The 17,642-nt window shown below is 33.9% G+C and overlaps 1 protein-coding gene across 1 annotated transcript; it reads left to right on the top strand.

Annotated features, from left to right (window-relative positions):
* The first annotated feature begins 1,199 nt into the window (after positions 1 to 1,199).
* On the top strand, positions 1,200 to 3,061 carry LOC111373652 (protein DETOXIFICATION 49-like). The gene has a single exon (XM_022996214.1). It carries the CDS (start codon positions 1,310 to 1,312, stop codon positions 2,849 to 2,851), a length of 1,542 nt encoding a protein of 513 aa, XP_022851982.1. The 5' UTR covers positions 1,200 to 1,309; the 3' UTR covers positions 2,852 to 3,061.
* Positions 3,062 to 17,642: the final 14,581 nt, after the last annotated feature.

Below are 17,642 nucleotides of genomic sequence, written 5' to 3'. Positions count from 1 at the left end.
TCTAAATTATTGTACGAACTGATTTTGAAAATGATATGTAATGTGAAATTTCTAGACGATAGTGAACCTTTTGGATTATACGCAAAAGTATTAGTCCTAGTAGCTAGAAATGGGGCATTTGAGTGGCACTTTCGGTTCGCCGTGCCACAACAAAGTGCACTTTTACCTTGCAAAAATCTTAATTTTTTTCTCAATTTTTTATATTTAACCTTATGTGAATATAGATTGGGCCCTTAACAGGCCTGTTGATCAATAGGGTCCACCTATAACCCATCCTAGGAGACACTTTTGTCCTTTTCCGTTGCCTCGAATCGAAAACGTTGTAAAAATGTTTGACTCTAATATATTAATGGAATGGTAGTTGTTAAGCTTCAAATTTTTATCAATTTCTATTTGCAAGATAATATAATTATTCAGAATATATTTTAATATAAATTTTCACCTAATTCTTTCTCTATTCAACTGTTTGTTAAATTTGGAATTCAAGTTTTTAAAATTAGGGATCTAGATTTGACCAAATGAGAGTAGTGAAAAAATGAAAACGGAAGGTAGGGAAGGTTCGAAAAGTAAAAATAGCTAGAAACAAAAACTCTATTCTTTAAAATTCATTTAATGTTGTTGAACGATTTAATCTAAAGATTTTAATTTTTAGTGGAGGACTAACTTTTTTTATTCAAATTATATTTTATATTCCGTTACGTGCATGTCAAATCAATTTTCTTGTCAAATCCCTCATTTGTACACAATATTTTTATAAATGAATGGCTTTGGAAATTTGTCTCATAAACATGTTTTCTTCATTTTGCTTCTAAAGGAACACTTAGAAGAATGATTTTCATTCACGGGTTGCGTATATCAATGAAACGGGTGTCAACTTTCTACAAATTTTCCATTTGTCATTGGAATTTCTTGAATCTTCAAAATACTTTCTAGTTATAAATCGTAACACTTAATTCGATATTGAATTCAGATCTTCGTATCTTTTCTTTTTCAAATAGAAAAAAGGTCATCAGACTTATGCCATGTTCGAAAACTAAAAGAATAAACTTTTAGACAAAAAGTTTGACTTGAAATATTGAGATATAGAAATTTTCATTTTAAAGAACTTGGTTGAAAAAAAATTGGCTCACGATATTGTTGCTGGCGGCCGGCTTTCGCTACCCGACACCAATGCTCTTTCAAAATGTAAGATTACGAGCACACTTAAAGCTGTCTTCAACCCAATGCCGTCCCAAGAAAACTATAAAAACCCACCTCTACTTCAATTCTCAAACCCCCTGAACTCTCTCTCTCTCTCTCTAACACAGAAATGTTCTCGACAGACCAAGAATCCGACACGTTCACTTCTTTGATCCCCGAAACCCCAACATCTCGACAAGAAACAAACCAAACCAATAAACCCTTCAAGATTACCCACTTCTCTCTAGTCATTCAAGAAATCAATTCCATAGCTAAAATAGCGCTACCGATGATTATAACTGGCCTTTTTCTTTACTCTCGCTCTATGATTTCCATGCTCTTTTTAGGAAGACTAGGAGATTTGGCGTTAGCAGGCGGGTCATTAGCCGTCGGTTTTGCTAACATCACGGGCTACTCGATCCTCTCCGGCTTAGCCATGGGAATGGAACCCATTTGTGGACAAGCTTTTGGTGCCAAAAAATACAAACTTCTTGGCCTTACCTTGCAAAGAACTGTGCTTTTGCTTATTTTCACTTCATTTCCAATATCCCTTTTGTGGCTTAATATGAAAAAGATTTTGCTCTTTTGTGGCCAAGATAAAGCCATTGCTACACAAGCTCAAGCATATTTATTCTATTCACTTCCAGATCTTTTCATGCAATCTTTGTTGCATCCATTGCGTATTTACCTTCGAACACAGTCCATAACTTTGCCTTTAACAATCTGTGCAGCCCTATCAATTCTTCTGCACATGCCAATAAATTATCTCCTTGTGTCATACCTTAATTTAGGCATCAAAGGTGTGGCACTAAGTAGTGTTTGGACAAACTTTAACCTAATAACTTTGTTGATAATCTATATAGTTTTCTTTGCAGTGTATAAAAAAACTTGGGGAGGGCTATCTATGGAGTGCTTTAAAGGGTGGAAATCCCTGTTGAATTTAGCCATACCTAGCTGCATTTCAGTGTGCCTCGAATGGTGGTGGTATGAAATTATGATTTTGCTTTGTGGTTTACTAGTAAATCCTAAGGCAACAGTTGCTTCAATGGGTATTCTGATTCAAACTACTGCATTGATCTACATATTCCCATCTTCCCTTAGTTTCGGTGTCTCCACCAGGGTGGGAAATGAATTGGGCGGCGGCCGGCCGGGAAAAGCAAAACTCGCTGCCGTTGTAGGCCTTTCTGGAAGTTTCATACTGGGTTTTTCAGCACTGTTTTTTGCAGTATCTGTACGAAACATTTGGGCTACCATGTTTACTAATGATAAAGATATTATAGCATATACATCACTCGTTCTGCCTATAGTTGGACTGTGTGAACTTGGAAACTGCCCGCAAACCACCGGTTGTGGGGTGTTGAGGGGCACTGCTAGGCCAAAAGTTGGTGCGAATATTAACTTGGGATGCTTCTACCTTGTTGGAATGCCAGTGGCGGTAGGTTTAACATTCTTCTTTGGGTTCGATTTTGAAGGGCTGTGGCTGGGGCTGTTGGCGGCGGAATCCACCTGTATGGTCACCATGATGGTGGTTTTGCTATTAACAGACTGGGAATTAGAATCCCACAGAGCCAAAGAACTGACGGCCGGTGGTATAATTCATGATCAAAGCGAGGAGTTTGAGGAAAATAAACCGCATAAATTAGCCGAAAACAAGGAAGATTGTTTATGCTAATTAGGAGACAAAATTAGCATAACATATAATTATTGTTATTATGTATGTTTTTTCGGAATTAAAATTGTAGAGCGGAGGAGAGGAAGAGTATTTTATGATTTTTGTTAGGGCCTCAAGATAATATTTACCTGCTTCTAGTGGGATTCAAATGTTTGATGGCTAATTTTTTGAATTACAATTGAGCCAATAATTTGTCTTTTGTATTATGTATTTTGGTAGCACATTTTGTTAAAAAAAATAAGATGCATATATTAAATTGAATATAAAATTTGATATAATTAATTAATATACTGTTTTGATAGGGATTAAATCTATATTTTAATTTAAATCAAAGTTAATAATTAGTTTTAATTATATATTTTATGGTACCCACAACTTTTCAACCACACATGATTTCATCAAATTTTATTAAAATCTATTAAAAGTCTAATTTTAATCTTTACCAAATAGAGGTTAAGTAACAAACTTGTAGAGTTGTATTGTTTACCGATTGGGTTCATAGTAGGAAATATGTCAAATTGTATATAAGAAATTATTAATTTAAAATAATTTTATGGGTTAGCGCATGCAAGAATATGTGGACACTGCACTCATCCTAATTGGCAAACAATTAAAAATATGAGAAGCACTTGTACTATATAAAAAAAATACACAAATAAAGAACTGTTGAACTTGTGAACTATTTTATTCCCCCTTTCCTATATCAGTATTGCTTTTATATTCTTCGTCTACGGGGGATATGCATCCATCCTTAGTTGTCTAAAATATATACCATTTTAATTAAGGAATAAAAAAAATAATCAAACATATAAGGCTTGCGATACCCCTCTTAACAAATACGACGTTTCAAGTCTTAGAAAAAAAATTAATATTTTAAGATAGAGCATCGAGACTCACTATAGAACATCGAGACTCACTATATTTGGTTGGCTTCTTCCTAAAAATAAGCCCAAAAATTTGATTATTTAGATTTATATGGAAGTTAGGAAAACTGTTCCATATTTTTAAAGCGTATCTTCATCATGTGTAAGAATTCGACATGCACATGAGAGGTGTTGAAAAAAAGTAGATTCAACCATAGCATCACTAAGGAATTTATGATTATTTGTCAATCACACTGATAAAAATATTTCAACGTGCAAAGTAAAGAATTGAAGAATTTATGTTAAATTAGTCCAACATTTAACAATTTAAACTTGAGAAAAGAAGAACTCAGGAAATAAATTTAGGCATGAATTTCAATTATTTTGAATATATATTATCAATTGTCAACTTTATTGTAAAATGTCGATCCTTGCTTAAATCCTTAGATAAGAATTTAGGAAAATGGATTCTTTCACAGAATTCCAACAGGTCCAATTGTGGTAGCACCTGATTTGTAGACAGTTTTTTATTTTTTTGTTATCTACTAATGAATTTGTGTCACGTGAAATCCTGTAAAACTTCTGTGAAGATTTCCCTGTACATATAGCATTACTCAAGAATTTATTCTAATCAATCTGATTCCTAAAGTTTGTTCTTATTCTTGACTAATCTTCAATTCAATCTGTATCACAATCGACCAATTGTTTTCATTTTGTTCTAAGAATATCGCAATCTGACAAACAACGTAATCTTTTTCTCTTGAACAAGTCGATATGCCTCAAAACGGAATATTTTGACATAAAAAGGAAGAAATATGGGAGATGTATTCAATCAATGGCCACCCAAAAACGCTACAACTTGCTATTCACAAGATAATGCAAGTAAACAGATTCTACTCATTTTATCCTCAACTTTGATAAGCTTTATTCCATCCCTCTTCTTTTTAATTATAATTTAGTTGATCAATCGTGCAAGCTTGGCCCGGAACATGTAACAGGCGTTGTTCGATTGTAATAAAATTTTAATCTTAAAATTCAATATTGTCATCTTATTTGATATGTGAGAATTTAATTTTAACACAAGATATGTGTATCGATGTGTCCTAATCAAGTCGACAACTTCCACTTTCACCTAATATTAGAAGGGATTGATATTGCAAAATCATGACCATGGTTTGCATAAGTCGGATGGAACTTGCTACATATACATCAAACTTTATATAATGGATTACATAATACCACATGTCACTATATCATTTGCTAATTTAAAACACAATCAACTTTTTCATTCAATCTTTTCCATCCACAACATTTTATGTAATCATTTATGTACAATTTTTATGTACAAGTACGTAGCACAATCCAAGTACTTGGAGTAGCTTCTTTCTCGTTATTGGGTTTACGAGTCCTTAAGTCAATCCCAACAAGTAAAGAATACGTTTGGTACTAGAGAATTAAGGTGTAATATGTTCATAAAAATGGTTACTAATAAATTCAATTTCACCACATGTGCATATACATCACCAAAATAATAATAATAATAATAATAATAATAATAATAATAATAATAATAATAATAATAATAATAATAATAATAATAATAATAATAATAATAATAATAATAAATCAATAAAATACGACGTTATAAGGTTCAAATCACGTTCATGACTTATGTTGAACGTTTTTTACTACCGTAGTCTTACTCGAATTGCTTGATTATTGGATCAATTAGAGTATTGACATCTAAGTAGAAAATCTACGTCGTTGATTAAATTGAACCATTTCATACTTCAACAATGCAAGGTTGTCATATTAGTCAAATATTATTAGAACTCGTCTTATTTTATCATTAACATTTATTTTTTGAAGGAATAATTAACTTTTTTCAACTACTTATTAGACAAGAAATTTTTTTTTTTTTTTTTTTGGGTCAATCAATATGAACTAAAGATTCTAAGACTCTCATTCTCTCAATAGAGGTTTCTTCTTAGCCTTATATTCATCCCACTTCAAGAGATAGTTGTTGTACTATAATCTCGTAAATATACGATAGAGAGTGAGGTTTCTTTTAGCGTTTTACTCATCCCACTTCAAGAGATAGTTGTTGTCAGGGGCGGACCCAGACCTTCAATATTGTGGGGTCAAAATTTTAAAAATAATTTTTTTAATAAACAACATAATATCAATGAAAATAAGTTAATATGTATTTTGACACTTTGAAAATGCCGTATAATTACATCGTTATTAATATTATTAAATAAATTTTGCTACTTGTATAGATTTGTTTATCATTTCACTGACAAATGCTGAGCTAATATTGAGTAAATTAAATTGAATATAGAAATTAAATGAATTGAAATAAAATTCAAGTTTAGTTCAGGAAGTAAATGAAATTCAAATTTAAAGTAAATATAATTCGAAAGTAATTCAAATCGCATTTAATCCGTGACGACCCTAAAAAATTTATATCATATTTTATGTAAGACTTTCGAATGAAACGATATAAATTGTATTGAAAAATTTATCGTGCAAAAATAATAATTCATTGAATTTTTTAAAAGAAAAAGCAAGTTAGACGTCTTTTTTTAGACGTATGTTTGATACATATTTAACTATTTTCGATATCCGTTTGGACCATTCGATATGAAAACGATGTAGTTTTCGAAACAAACTTTCACATGGCATAGATGATTTGTGGATTCAGATAGCACATGATCGCAAACGAATTTTTAAAGTTAGGATATTATCGAAAGTCTCAAAATACTAGTTTCAAACGGCCTACTTTAACATGTCATAACTTTTGCTATAGTTGACCATTTTACAATGCCATTAATGAGTGAAAAATTAGGCCATGAGCACTTCGAAATGGTATTAAGAATGCAATATTTTGATTTCATTTGACATTTCGACGAGTATATCAAAGTAGGTTGTTAAAAAAAAAGTGGGGGGGGGGACGAGGGGCAAAATTTTGTGGGGTCATTTAATCCCACATGACCCCATGTGAGTCCGCCCCTGCTTGTTGTACTAAAATCTCGTAAATATACTATATCATTGATTCAAATTAACTAGATCACAGTTCAACAGGTAAAGGACATCTAATTGGTCCAATATTTCTAGAACTAATCTTATTTTATCCTTTCACATGTCAATAAAGGTGAACTATAGGTTTAAGGAGTCCTTTTTCACATCCTTCTAGTGTAATTAATATGCACATTTATAATGGAATTTGACAAATCTCATATGCACAAAATGTCACTATTTAAATATATCTTTTCGAACTATAATTGACTCAACAGGTCAAGAATATAAATAGAATTTTCAATTTTGGCATGACGAGGTATTAAAATAATCGAAGGTAGAAAACCACCTAATTGGAATGACAAGGTCCAAATTGCTGCACCTTTTATTTTATTTTATTTTATTTTATTTTATTTTATTATTATTATTATTATTATTATTTTTTGTCTTAACTACCATTTGGACCCATCGGGAGCAACAATGTTTCGTTGGTAGATGGTTTTCTAACCCCCTATAAACTATCCATCTTCCTAGAAAACGAATTTTAACTTCACTTATAAATAAGAATAAAGTTGGTTTGTCCAAAAATTTTGACATCTCGATTGACCGCCTCTCACATTGCATGTGGGTCTCATGTGAATTAAAAAATGTATGTGTTCGATCATCCCCTATGATCGTGTAGTAAAACTCTATAAATAACCCTATCCGATCAGTGCAAGTTTCGGAAAAGAAGTAGAAAAAATGAACTCTTTTGTCTAACTTAAAAATCACAAACTTATCGTCAATCAATGCGACAACATTTTTAACTAGAAAAATACATTTTGGTAAATCCCATTTTACACATCGGCAGGGAAGAGTTGATTATATTATAAATTAGAGAAAAATTTTGCAACGAAAGTCTCGAACCTTTAAAAATACTGCAAGAAATGTTCAATCCTTTAAATTGTAGTAAATACGTTTCAAACCTTTAAAAAATGCTATAGAATGACTTTTTGATAGTTTCCATCCAAAAATCCATTAGTTGTAAAAAACAAATCAGGAGTTTGATCGTTATTTGACCAATTTTAAAAAGAGAATTTTTTTTTTAACCTTTAATTTATGAAATGTGTTGGAGGTCTTAAACCTTTAATAAAACGTGGACTGGAAAGATCTCTAACGATTTCTGTAAAAATATCAATTAGATAACCAAATATATTTATCTTCCCCAATCTATCAAACCTCAACGCCCCAACCCACCAAACTCACACATGAAGTGGGCCTCCTAACAATCACCATTGCAAGAGCTGTAGCAACAGTAGCGTCAGCCATCGTCACCACCTCATTTCCTCAACCTACTTGATCCTATTTTTCCCATCCCATCCCATCCCATCAACTCCATTTCCTCGTTCTAACAAGAACCTTTAAAGAATGGAAAATAAACAAATCAAAATAGATAAGTTTTCACTTCAAAACCAATAGTTAAGTAACAGACTCAAGCAAGCGCGCAGAGTCGCTCAAGCGACTACCCAATGTATGAAAAAAATAATAATAATAATAATAATTCATCAAAGGCAGCATGGCACGGCCGTCATAACTCACAATGTGCTAGCTCCACCCCTACTCACCTATCAATGAATGGGATATGGGTTAGGCATGTTGGGTCGATTGGGAAGATTCTCTCTCTATTTTTTTTATTTTATTTTTTTCACTTCTTATTTTTTTGGGCAATTAACATATTTTTGGATAGAAACTCTAAGAGGTCCATTTAGCGAGCATTTATTAAAGGGTAGGACCGTACTTCACATTTAGGGAAGATTTGGGATTTCGATGCGAATTTCTTAGGTTAAAAGAATATTTTGTTCTTTTTAAAATTGATCAAATTATTTTCAAACGTCGAATTTTGGTCGATTGGATTTTGAATGAAAACCATACAAATGTCTTACTACACGTTTCTGAAAGTTTGGAATCTATCTGATACGATTTAAATGTTGAATCATACAAGGTTGAATAAAATTGAAAAAATATGAGACTAAATTTATTAGTACTTACGTGATTTTGTACGATTCCAACTATCAAACACGACATTTGGTCATATTCACGGGGCTAATAGAATTTTAAGTGGACCAAGGCAATATCTTCTTTTTAATACTCACAAAAGCATCCCTACGCACAAGCAAAACACATGGAAATGCTTACGAGGGTGGAGCTCAGCTTTATTTTTAGAGAATATTTAAAGCTAAGAAAGTTTGTCTAATGACTTTTTTATGTGAATGTATCAAGAATACGTAATTAATGAGTCATAAGGCATTATAAAAAGTGTCACATTTCTTTGTTAGCTAGGTTCATGCTTGTCAAACGCATTTGTTGAAGGAACCATGCTGCATGTATCACAGGCCTGCCAAACAATACACATGACGAACCTCAACGTAATTTTTTTTTTAACATGTGGGGCCGCCCCTACAGTGAGGGGCCAGTAAGACCCCTGTAGGAAAATATTTTCCTTGTTGAAGATGTCAATTAAAAAAATTACTTTATTTTCTTTTTAAAAGTCTCAATTTTTTAACCAATATTTCAAATAATGATTAGTGTTCATGTGAAATTCGCAAGCGTATGAGATCGTTGACAAGTAATGATAAAGTGAGTTGTGAGTTATCGTCCCACGAAAAATAATGTTTAATTCTAATTCACTAGTTACTATTAAATTCGATATCCGTAATACAAAAGATGTGATTTTGTTGTTATTTAAACTAATTCTAAATTAAGGAAGCAATAAAAACTATTTTATCAAATATGTGAATGTTTGTATTGGAATCATGAATTCTCCTATTGCCATTTATTTTACTTCTTGATTCGTAATATAGTCAATTTCATGCTTCATGACAATTGATAATACTAATGTATTTAATTCTCTTTTTCAAGACAAATTAAGTCTATTTAAATCACTACTCAATCTTAATCTTAATCCGAATTCATATGACCAAAATGCATTAAATTATAGGTTATCTATGTGATTGCATATGTGATAAAGATTACTCATAATTCTATCTACATATGTTAATTTTGTCGCGTTCTAAACCTATTGTGAGTCTCCCAATATTACAACAAGTAACTAATTATTTAATTGGTGGTCAATCAATTATATAATGCAATGCGTATGCAAAATCAATCAAGAAAAAAAAATTAAGAAATAACTAAATTATTAGCCCTTATTTGAGCCACATTATTTTTCTTAGAATGCATTTTTGAATAATGTATTGATGGGAAATGTGTGGTTAAAAAATAAAGAAAATTTTTGAATTTGCGTGTAATATTATTTTATTGAAAAATATGTGGTTGAAATAATGTCAAATCACTGTTTAAGAATATATTTTTTTAAAAAAATATGGCTCAAGAATGGCCTTAGTATATGCAATAAGGTTCATCATTCATCCAATATAATAGAAAAACTCGCTTAGCATTCTAATGATTAAATTATATAAGAAATATTCGAAAAGAAGAAATAATGAAGAAAGTGGTAAAATCCAATTTCTTGGCTTGAATCTTGAAAATGGATGAATATTTTTCAATAAACTTGTATAATACGCCTTTATCTTGATGGTTGGTCTCGTTCTTCATCTCCAAAATATGTAGAATATATGACTTTTAGGTCAAAAGGGTGGTTTTTCTCATTCTGGATATTGTTTCCATGTAAATTTCATTAGAATAAAGAAACTGGCATGTTACAGACAATTTTTTCAGTGCTCATGCGCCATATATTCATTGCACATCCAACGGTCAATGATTTTGCTCTCGGGTTGGAGAAAAAAAGGTAGTGCACACACGCCATTGCTTGCCCCTACACGCGCACCGTTGCTTCACTCGTTTTCCCTGGATAGCTCTTCATAATTTGATTATAACTCTCTCTTCCGAACTTTGATTGAAGTTATTCAAAGTACATTGAAAAGCTGACTTAAAAAGCTACAATTATGATACACTTATCAATTAAAACATTTTCTATCCGAAAAATGGCTCTCAAATTGAAGCTAAAAATTCGGCGCATAACTTCTTCTACTGGAATTTGATTTGTGAAAATGCTTCAACATTATTTTAATCATTTGATCTCTAGTTGCATCCAAATGATGTCATACGATCTTTAATCACCCTTTTGGGGTTCGAATCAACTATTGGTTGTTTACACTTTGGTCCCCAAACTTTGAAATTCCTTTGTTTTCGCACGTTTTTCGTTCATTCTTCCAAATCCACAAATTTGGATTGATTTCAACCTAACAAACATAATTGACACAAAATTAGGTTATAACTCATTCAAATTACTAACAAATACTTTAATCTAATGACCTAGATAAATGTATTTTATACACTTATAAATTATTATCTCTTTAAACTTGTAGAATGATTCTTAAGTAAAATTTGCAACAATAAAATTTATTAGTCACGAAATTTTCAATTAGTAGTGAGCGATGACTCGAAAAATATCAATAAAAAAAATGTGGATATTAAGAAACAAAGATGATAAAGTGATATCTTTGATTATAATGAAGTAAAAAGGGGCAAATCCATGCCCGAGGGCTTATAAATAAGAATTACGTAAATTTAAACTTTTTTTATGGGCACGTAAATTTAAACTTAAAACGGAAATAAAAAGACAGTCAAAGATCGTAATTTGAAACCTTCAAACTCTTTGCATGTCAGCTACCAACCCATCACCAATTATTTATTTATTTATTGACATTACAAAGGTGGAAGGCTGTCTAAAGTATACACTTTTGATTCCACTTACAATTTTAAGTTAATTAAAAATACAAATGTTAGGATCTTCCTCAAGCTGCTCAAAGTGATTTCCGGGCTCAGTTAACCATTAAACATCGAATTCAACACCAAAACCGAGAGGTGACCGACCGCCGGACTGCTCACTTCCTATGGTTGCTTTTCCTCTTTTGCTTGTTGTTTCTTCCACACACTTAGAATGGATACCACACAGGTAAGAGTCACAAAACCTCAAGCAATTGGTAGGGAAGATTAATTAACAGGATGCATGAAGGAGAAGAAGAAGAAGACTGCCTCTCTCTCTCGGGTTCTCTCACGCACGGGTTCAACACAAAAAAGGGAGTTACCAATTTATAATAGTCCAATGGCCAACTTAAGGTAAGTCACAATATGGTAAGTAGGCTCGACTAGGGTTAAGTCCCAATAGCACACAAAAAAGCCACAAAAATTATTAGCCATCCAATAGGTAAAGCAACGCTAGGTCGGTTCATCCATTATTCGGTGTGGATTTATCGTTTAGTCATTCATGTCGACTGATAAAATTGATTTTCATCATCGCCTGGGAGGTCGTTTGACAACATGATGTCTAACAACCTCCACCTTGGTGTCAAAGGACCTGCAAAGAAAAACGTTTTCCATTAGTGACACCTCTAACAGAAAACCGATAAAATTGGAAATTATTTACCTATCCCGATGTTTAGAAGCTCCTTGCAACTTCTAAACTTTACCAGTGGCAGCACTTTCGTGCCCATATCTGAAGGATTATATTGTGTGTGAATTTTTTCAAGTTTTACTACTTCTTGTGATATTATATCCCTAATGAAGTGTAACCTAACATCGATATGTTTAGTGCGTTCGTGAAAAACAGGATTCTTACATAGATGTATCGATGACTGACTATCAGAATACACAACCACATACTGATTCAAGACACTCAGTTCATGAAGTAGACATCTAAGCCATAGAGCCTCTTTAATTGCTTCAGTGGTGGCAATATATTCTGACTCTGTAGTGGATAGTGCAACTATGTGTTGTAACTGTAATTTCCAACTAACACACGAATTTGATAAGGTGAATACATAAGAGGAAGTTGATTTCCTACCATCCCTATCTCCTGCATAGTCAGCATCTACAAAACCCTTTAATTTCACGCCTTCCTTATTAGCACTAAATTTTAGACCTACGTCACTTGTACCCTTCAAATATCTTAAAAGCTACTTTAATGCTTCCCAATGTTCAGGACCTGGATTAGACATGTACCTACTGAGAGTACTAACGGCGAATCCTAGGTCTGGTCTAGTGCAAACCATCAAATATATTATGGAACGAATCACATTTGAGTATGAAATTTTACTCATGTATTCCACTTCACGTTCATTGCAGGGAGCTTGTTCTTTAGATAGAACAAAATGGTTTGCAAGAGGCAACGTGACAGGTTTGCAGTCACTCATATTAAACATTTTCAACACCTTTGATATGTATGGAAACTGATGCAAGAATACGAACCTATTTCGTTCTATTTCCATGCCTAGAATCCTTTTAGCCTTTCCTAAGTCTTTCATGTCAAATTCTCCACTAAGATCTGCTTTTATATTATTTATTCACTTAGGAGATGATCCAACTAAAAGTATGTCATTCACATAGAGCAACAAGAACAAATAATTGTTATCAGTCTCGTTGTGTTGAAAGTATAGGCAGTGATCGAATTTACTTCTTTGAAATCCTATAGTGAGTACAAAGGAATCAAACCTCTTGTACCACTGTCTAGGTGATTGCTTTAGACCGTATATGGATCTTTTTAGAAAACACACATAATCAGGTTTTAACTTGTCTTTAAAACCTTTTGGTTGATTCATAAAGATTTGTTCATCAAGCTCTCCATGTAAAAAAGCGGTTTTTACATCGAGTTGTTCAAGTTCCCAGTCAAAGAGCGCAACCAATGCGAGCATGACCCTAATAGTAGTGTACTAGACAACTAGTGAGAAAATCTCATTATAATTTACACCTTCTTTCTGTGTGTAACCCTTCGCTACTAACCTAACCTTAAATCTTAAGGGTTCTGTACTACTAGTACCTTCCTTAACCTTAAAGACCCACTTGCAATCAACGATTGATTTATTCTTAGGTCTCGGTACTAACTCCCAAGTTTGATTCTTTTCTAGAGAACTCATCTCTTCTTTCATAGCCTTAAGCCACTCCTTAAATTGACCACTATTCATAGCCTCTTCAAAAGTTTCCGGCTCCCTATCAACTAGTTCTTCGTAACTAGCGTATGCAAAATCCAATTCAGATTTATACCCAAACCTCCTAGGTTCTCTCGTTTGTCTTCTCTCTCTATCTCTAACTAAATTATAGTTAGCTAATGGTTTTTCTTCCTCAGGATGCTCTTTTATCACTACTTCATTTTTCTCTTCAGGTTCTTAGACCTGAATCTCCACCTCACTCGAAGTACTAGGTACTAATGTGTTAAATTTTCCTAACTCCACCTTGAACTGATTTCTTTCTTCACCTGATTCAGTTTCACTTACAGGTTCGATTTCGTTCCTCAGACAAGGCATCTCACTCTCATTAAATGTGACATCCATACTCACGATGATCTTAACTCCTTTTTGGCTTCTATCCCATAGCCTATAGCCCTTAACCCCTTCGGGATATCCTAGAAAGACACACTTCCTGGCTCTAGGTTCTAACTTTCCCTCACTTTGATGAGAGAAGGCAGCACAGCCAAACGCTTTAAGCATTGAGTAGTCACCCAATTTTCCAGACCATTTCTCATGTGGAGTATCACCATTTAATGCAGCTGATGGAGTCAAATTTATCAGATAACAGGCAGTTACAATGGCTTCACCCCAAAATCACTTAGGAACCCCAGAACTTAACATCATGCAGTGCACTTTGTCTAGTATGGTCCTATTCATTCTATCTGCTACCCCGTTTTGCTGGGGAGTATAAGGAACCGTTTTGTGCCTTGTTATTCCACTTTCTTTACACATCCTATCGAATTCAGCATTACAGAATTCTAGGCCATTATCTGTCCTTAAAAATTTGATCATCTTGCTAGTTTGGTTTTCCATTTGTTTCTTCCAGTTGTTAAAGTTATGGAAGGTTTCAGTTTTATCTTTCAATAGATAGACTCACACTTTCCTGGTATAGTCATCTATGATAGATAGAAAATACATATTCCCACCCGATGTGGGATTACTAGCAGGACCCCATAGATCAGAATGCATATATTCAAGCATGCTTTTAGCCTTATGCGTACTAGTGGAGAACGACACTCTATAGTGCTTTCCGAGCACACGGTGATCACAGAATGATAGGTCAGACACACAGTCATTACCAAATGCACCTTTTTCATTAAGTAGCTTAAGTCCTTTAATGCTTACGTGTGCAAGCCTACTATGTCACGTATGTGTGTGATCGATTTTGACGGAAGAAATAGAGGTGTTTAATCCTCTAATCACTTCCCCAGTAGTGATGTAAATGTCGTTTTTCTTGATTCCCTTAATAGAGATTAACGCACCCTTCATCATTTTAAATATACCGTTTTCAATTTTACCGGTGAAGTTGTCTTTCTCAAGTCTTCCTACTGAAATTAAATTCCTAGATAATTCAAGAATGTATCTAACTTCCTTTAACATGTATACAAAGCCTGTGTTAAATTTTATCTTCATATCTCCAATTCCAGTAATTGTATAGACAAAGTTATCACACAGAACTACTTGCCCATCATTAGATTCTTGCAAGTTTTCAAATCAATTCTTTTCAGACGTCACATGAAAAGACGCACCAGAATCTAATATCCATTCATGCATGTGAGAATTAGTAGTTAGATTTAATTCAGTAGTGTATGCGACTGGACTAGTGATCACATAGATTTCACCGTTTTCGGTATCGGAGGTAGAGGATAACACATTTACCTCATCTCTTTCCTTAACCTTTTGTTTTCCCTTTTCTTTATGATAGTCTTTTATAAAATGCCCTGTGCCTCCACAGCCATAGCATTTTCTAGCCTTAGTTCTAGACTTTGACCTAGGTCTACTATTCCCCTTCTTTTTCCAACTATTACTACTTGATTCGCCACTACTTTGGTATCCATCATAACTGGCTTGCCTAAATTGTGTTCTACCCCGCATCATATGCAACTCTCCACTCCTCCTATCCTGTTTTTCAGCCCTCATTTCCATCTCCTTACTTCTAAGAGAATCTACGACAATTTCAGGTGTTAACGTGTTCCTACCATACTTAATGGCATTTTTAACTTCTTTATAAGAGTCCGGGATTGAATTGAGCAAGATAATGGCCTTATAGGTTTCAGACACGGCTTCGTCACAATTGACAATATCTTGCACCAATTTGTTAAATACATCTAAATTGTCGTCGAGATCCTTTGAAGGATCCATTTTAAAGCTGAAGAATCGTTCGAGTAGGTAGAGTTTATTCGGTGTAGATTTAAGCAAGTATAAGTCTTCTAGTCTTTTCCAAAGTTTTTTGGTGGTTTTTAGTTTTCCCACTTTTCTTAAGACAACGTCAAACAAGTGTAATATTATTGAGGTATAGGCAAGCTCATCGGCTTCCTCTTTTTGTTCTTTTGAGATGTCAGGTGCAAAATTGCCTTCGATGGCTTTTGACACCTTTTGTTGGACTAATATGCCTCTCATCTTTTGTTGCCAGATAGAGAAGTCCCCTTTACCGTTAAATATTTCCAAATCAAAATTATGTGTTGTCATCGGTTAACATACTAATTAAACCACACGAAGTAGTATTGGGAAGCGTGATAAAATAATATCTTGTTAATTCTTAGCAAAAGTAACAATTAACCTAAACGCTACGTCCACCAAGAAATACCAAGCACTTTAAATCAAAAGAACAAGCACTCAATTAACGCAAGTAATCCTAGTTCTAGCACAAGCAATGGTTACCCCTTCACGGTAACCCCAAAACCTAACGATCACCCCACACGATGATCTTGCTATTGCTGAATATAAATGGATTAAGCCAATTTACCAGAGCGGACCTATCTGAGTTCGTAGAGTGGAGAAAAATGAGCTTGCTGTTGAATTTCAGTCGGCATCATACCAGGGGCAAAATCGTCCAACTTTTTCTGTGTAACCTAAAACACAAAACAAAGTATATCAGCGCGTTCAGGAGATAAAAAAAAGCAAGTTACCTGAAGACAGCTTCGCTGGACAGCCGCCCACGCGCCTCCTCACCAGGGGTGCCTCGACCTGCTGGCAATGCATATGGCCTCCGTTTGTCCAACCGAACTTTGGTTTGTGAGTAATTGAAGATTTTCAGATTCGGGTTCTATGTTTAATGTCCGAAAATCAGCCGATTTTGAGCCCTTTTTTTGCTATCCAAGCTCTGATACCAGATGTTAGGATCTTCCTCAAGCTGCTCAAAGTGATTTTCGGGCTCAGTTAACCATTAAACATCGAATTCAACACCAAAACCGAGAGGTGATCGACCGCCGGACTGCTCACTTCCTATGGTTGCTTTTCCTATTTTGCTTGTTGTTTCTTCCACACACTTAGGATGGATACCACATAGGTAAGAGTCACATAGCCTCAAGCAATTGGTAGGGAAGATTAATTAATAGGATGCATGAAGGAGAAGAAGAAGAAGACTGCCTCTCTCTCTCGGGTTCTCTCACGCACGAGTTCAACACAAAAAAGGGAGTTACCAATTTATAATAGTCCAATGGCCAACTTAAGGTAAGTCACAATATGGTAAGTAGGCTCGACTAGAGTTAAGTCCCAATAGCACACCAACAAGCCACAAAGATTATTAGCCATCCAATAGGTAAAGCAACGCTAGGTCGGTTCATCCATTATTCGGTGTGGATTTATCGTTTAGTCATTCATGTCGACTGATAAAATTGGTTTTCATCATCGCCCGGGAGGTCGTTTGACAACATGATGTCTAACAACAAAGTTTAATCATAATCCCATTATTCGAGGTAATAAACCCTCAAACACTCATTGTATTTATAATTGTGTTTTATAGTCTAAATGGTTAAATACAATTATCCAGTCGTTCACAAATATAAATGTTGGTCAAAATAGTTTTTCATTTTATACTTGAATCTTTCAATTTTAAATCAACTGTCTTCCTAGACATGTCCCATCAAACCAAGTCAATCATAGTCATTGGTAATATGCTAAAGT

Source organism: Olea europaea, unplaced genomic scaffold, assembly GCF_002742605.1.
Source record: "Olea europaea var. sylvestris unplaced genomic scaffold, O_europaea_v1 scaffold1149, whole genome shotgun sequence".
Taxonomy (NCBI): Eukaryota; Viridiplantae; Streptophyta; class Magnoliopsida; order Lamiales; family Oleaceae; genus Olea; species Olea europaea.
This window is presented reverse-complemented; position numbering and strand designations above follow the sequence as displayed.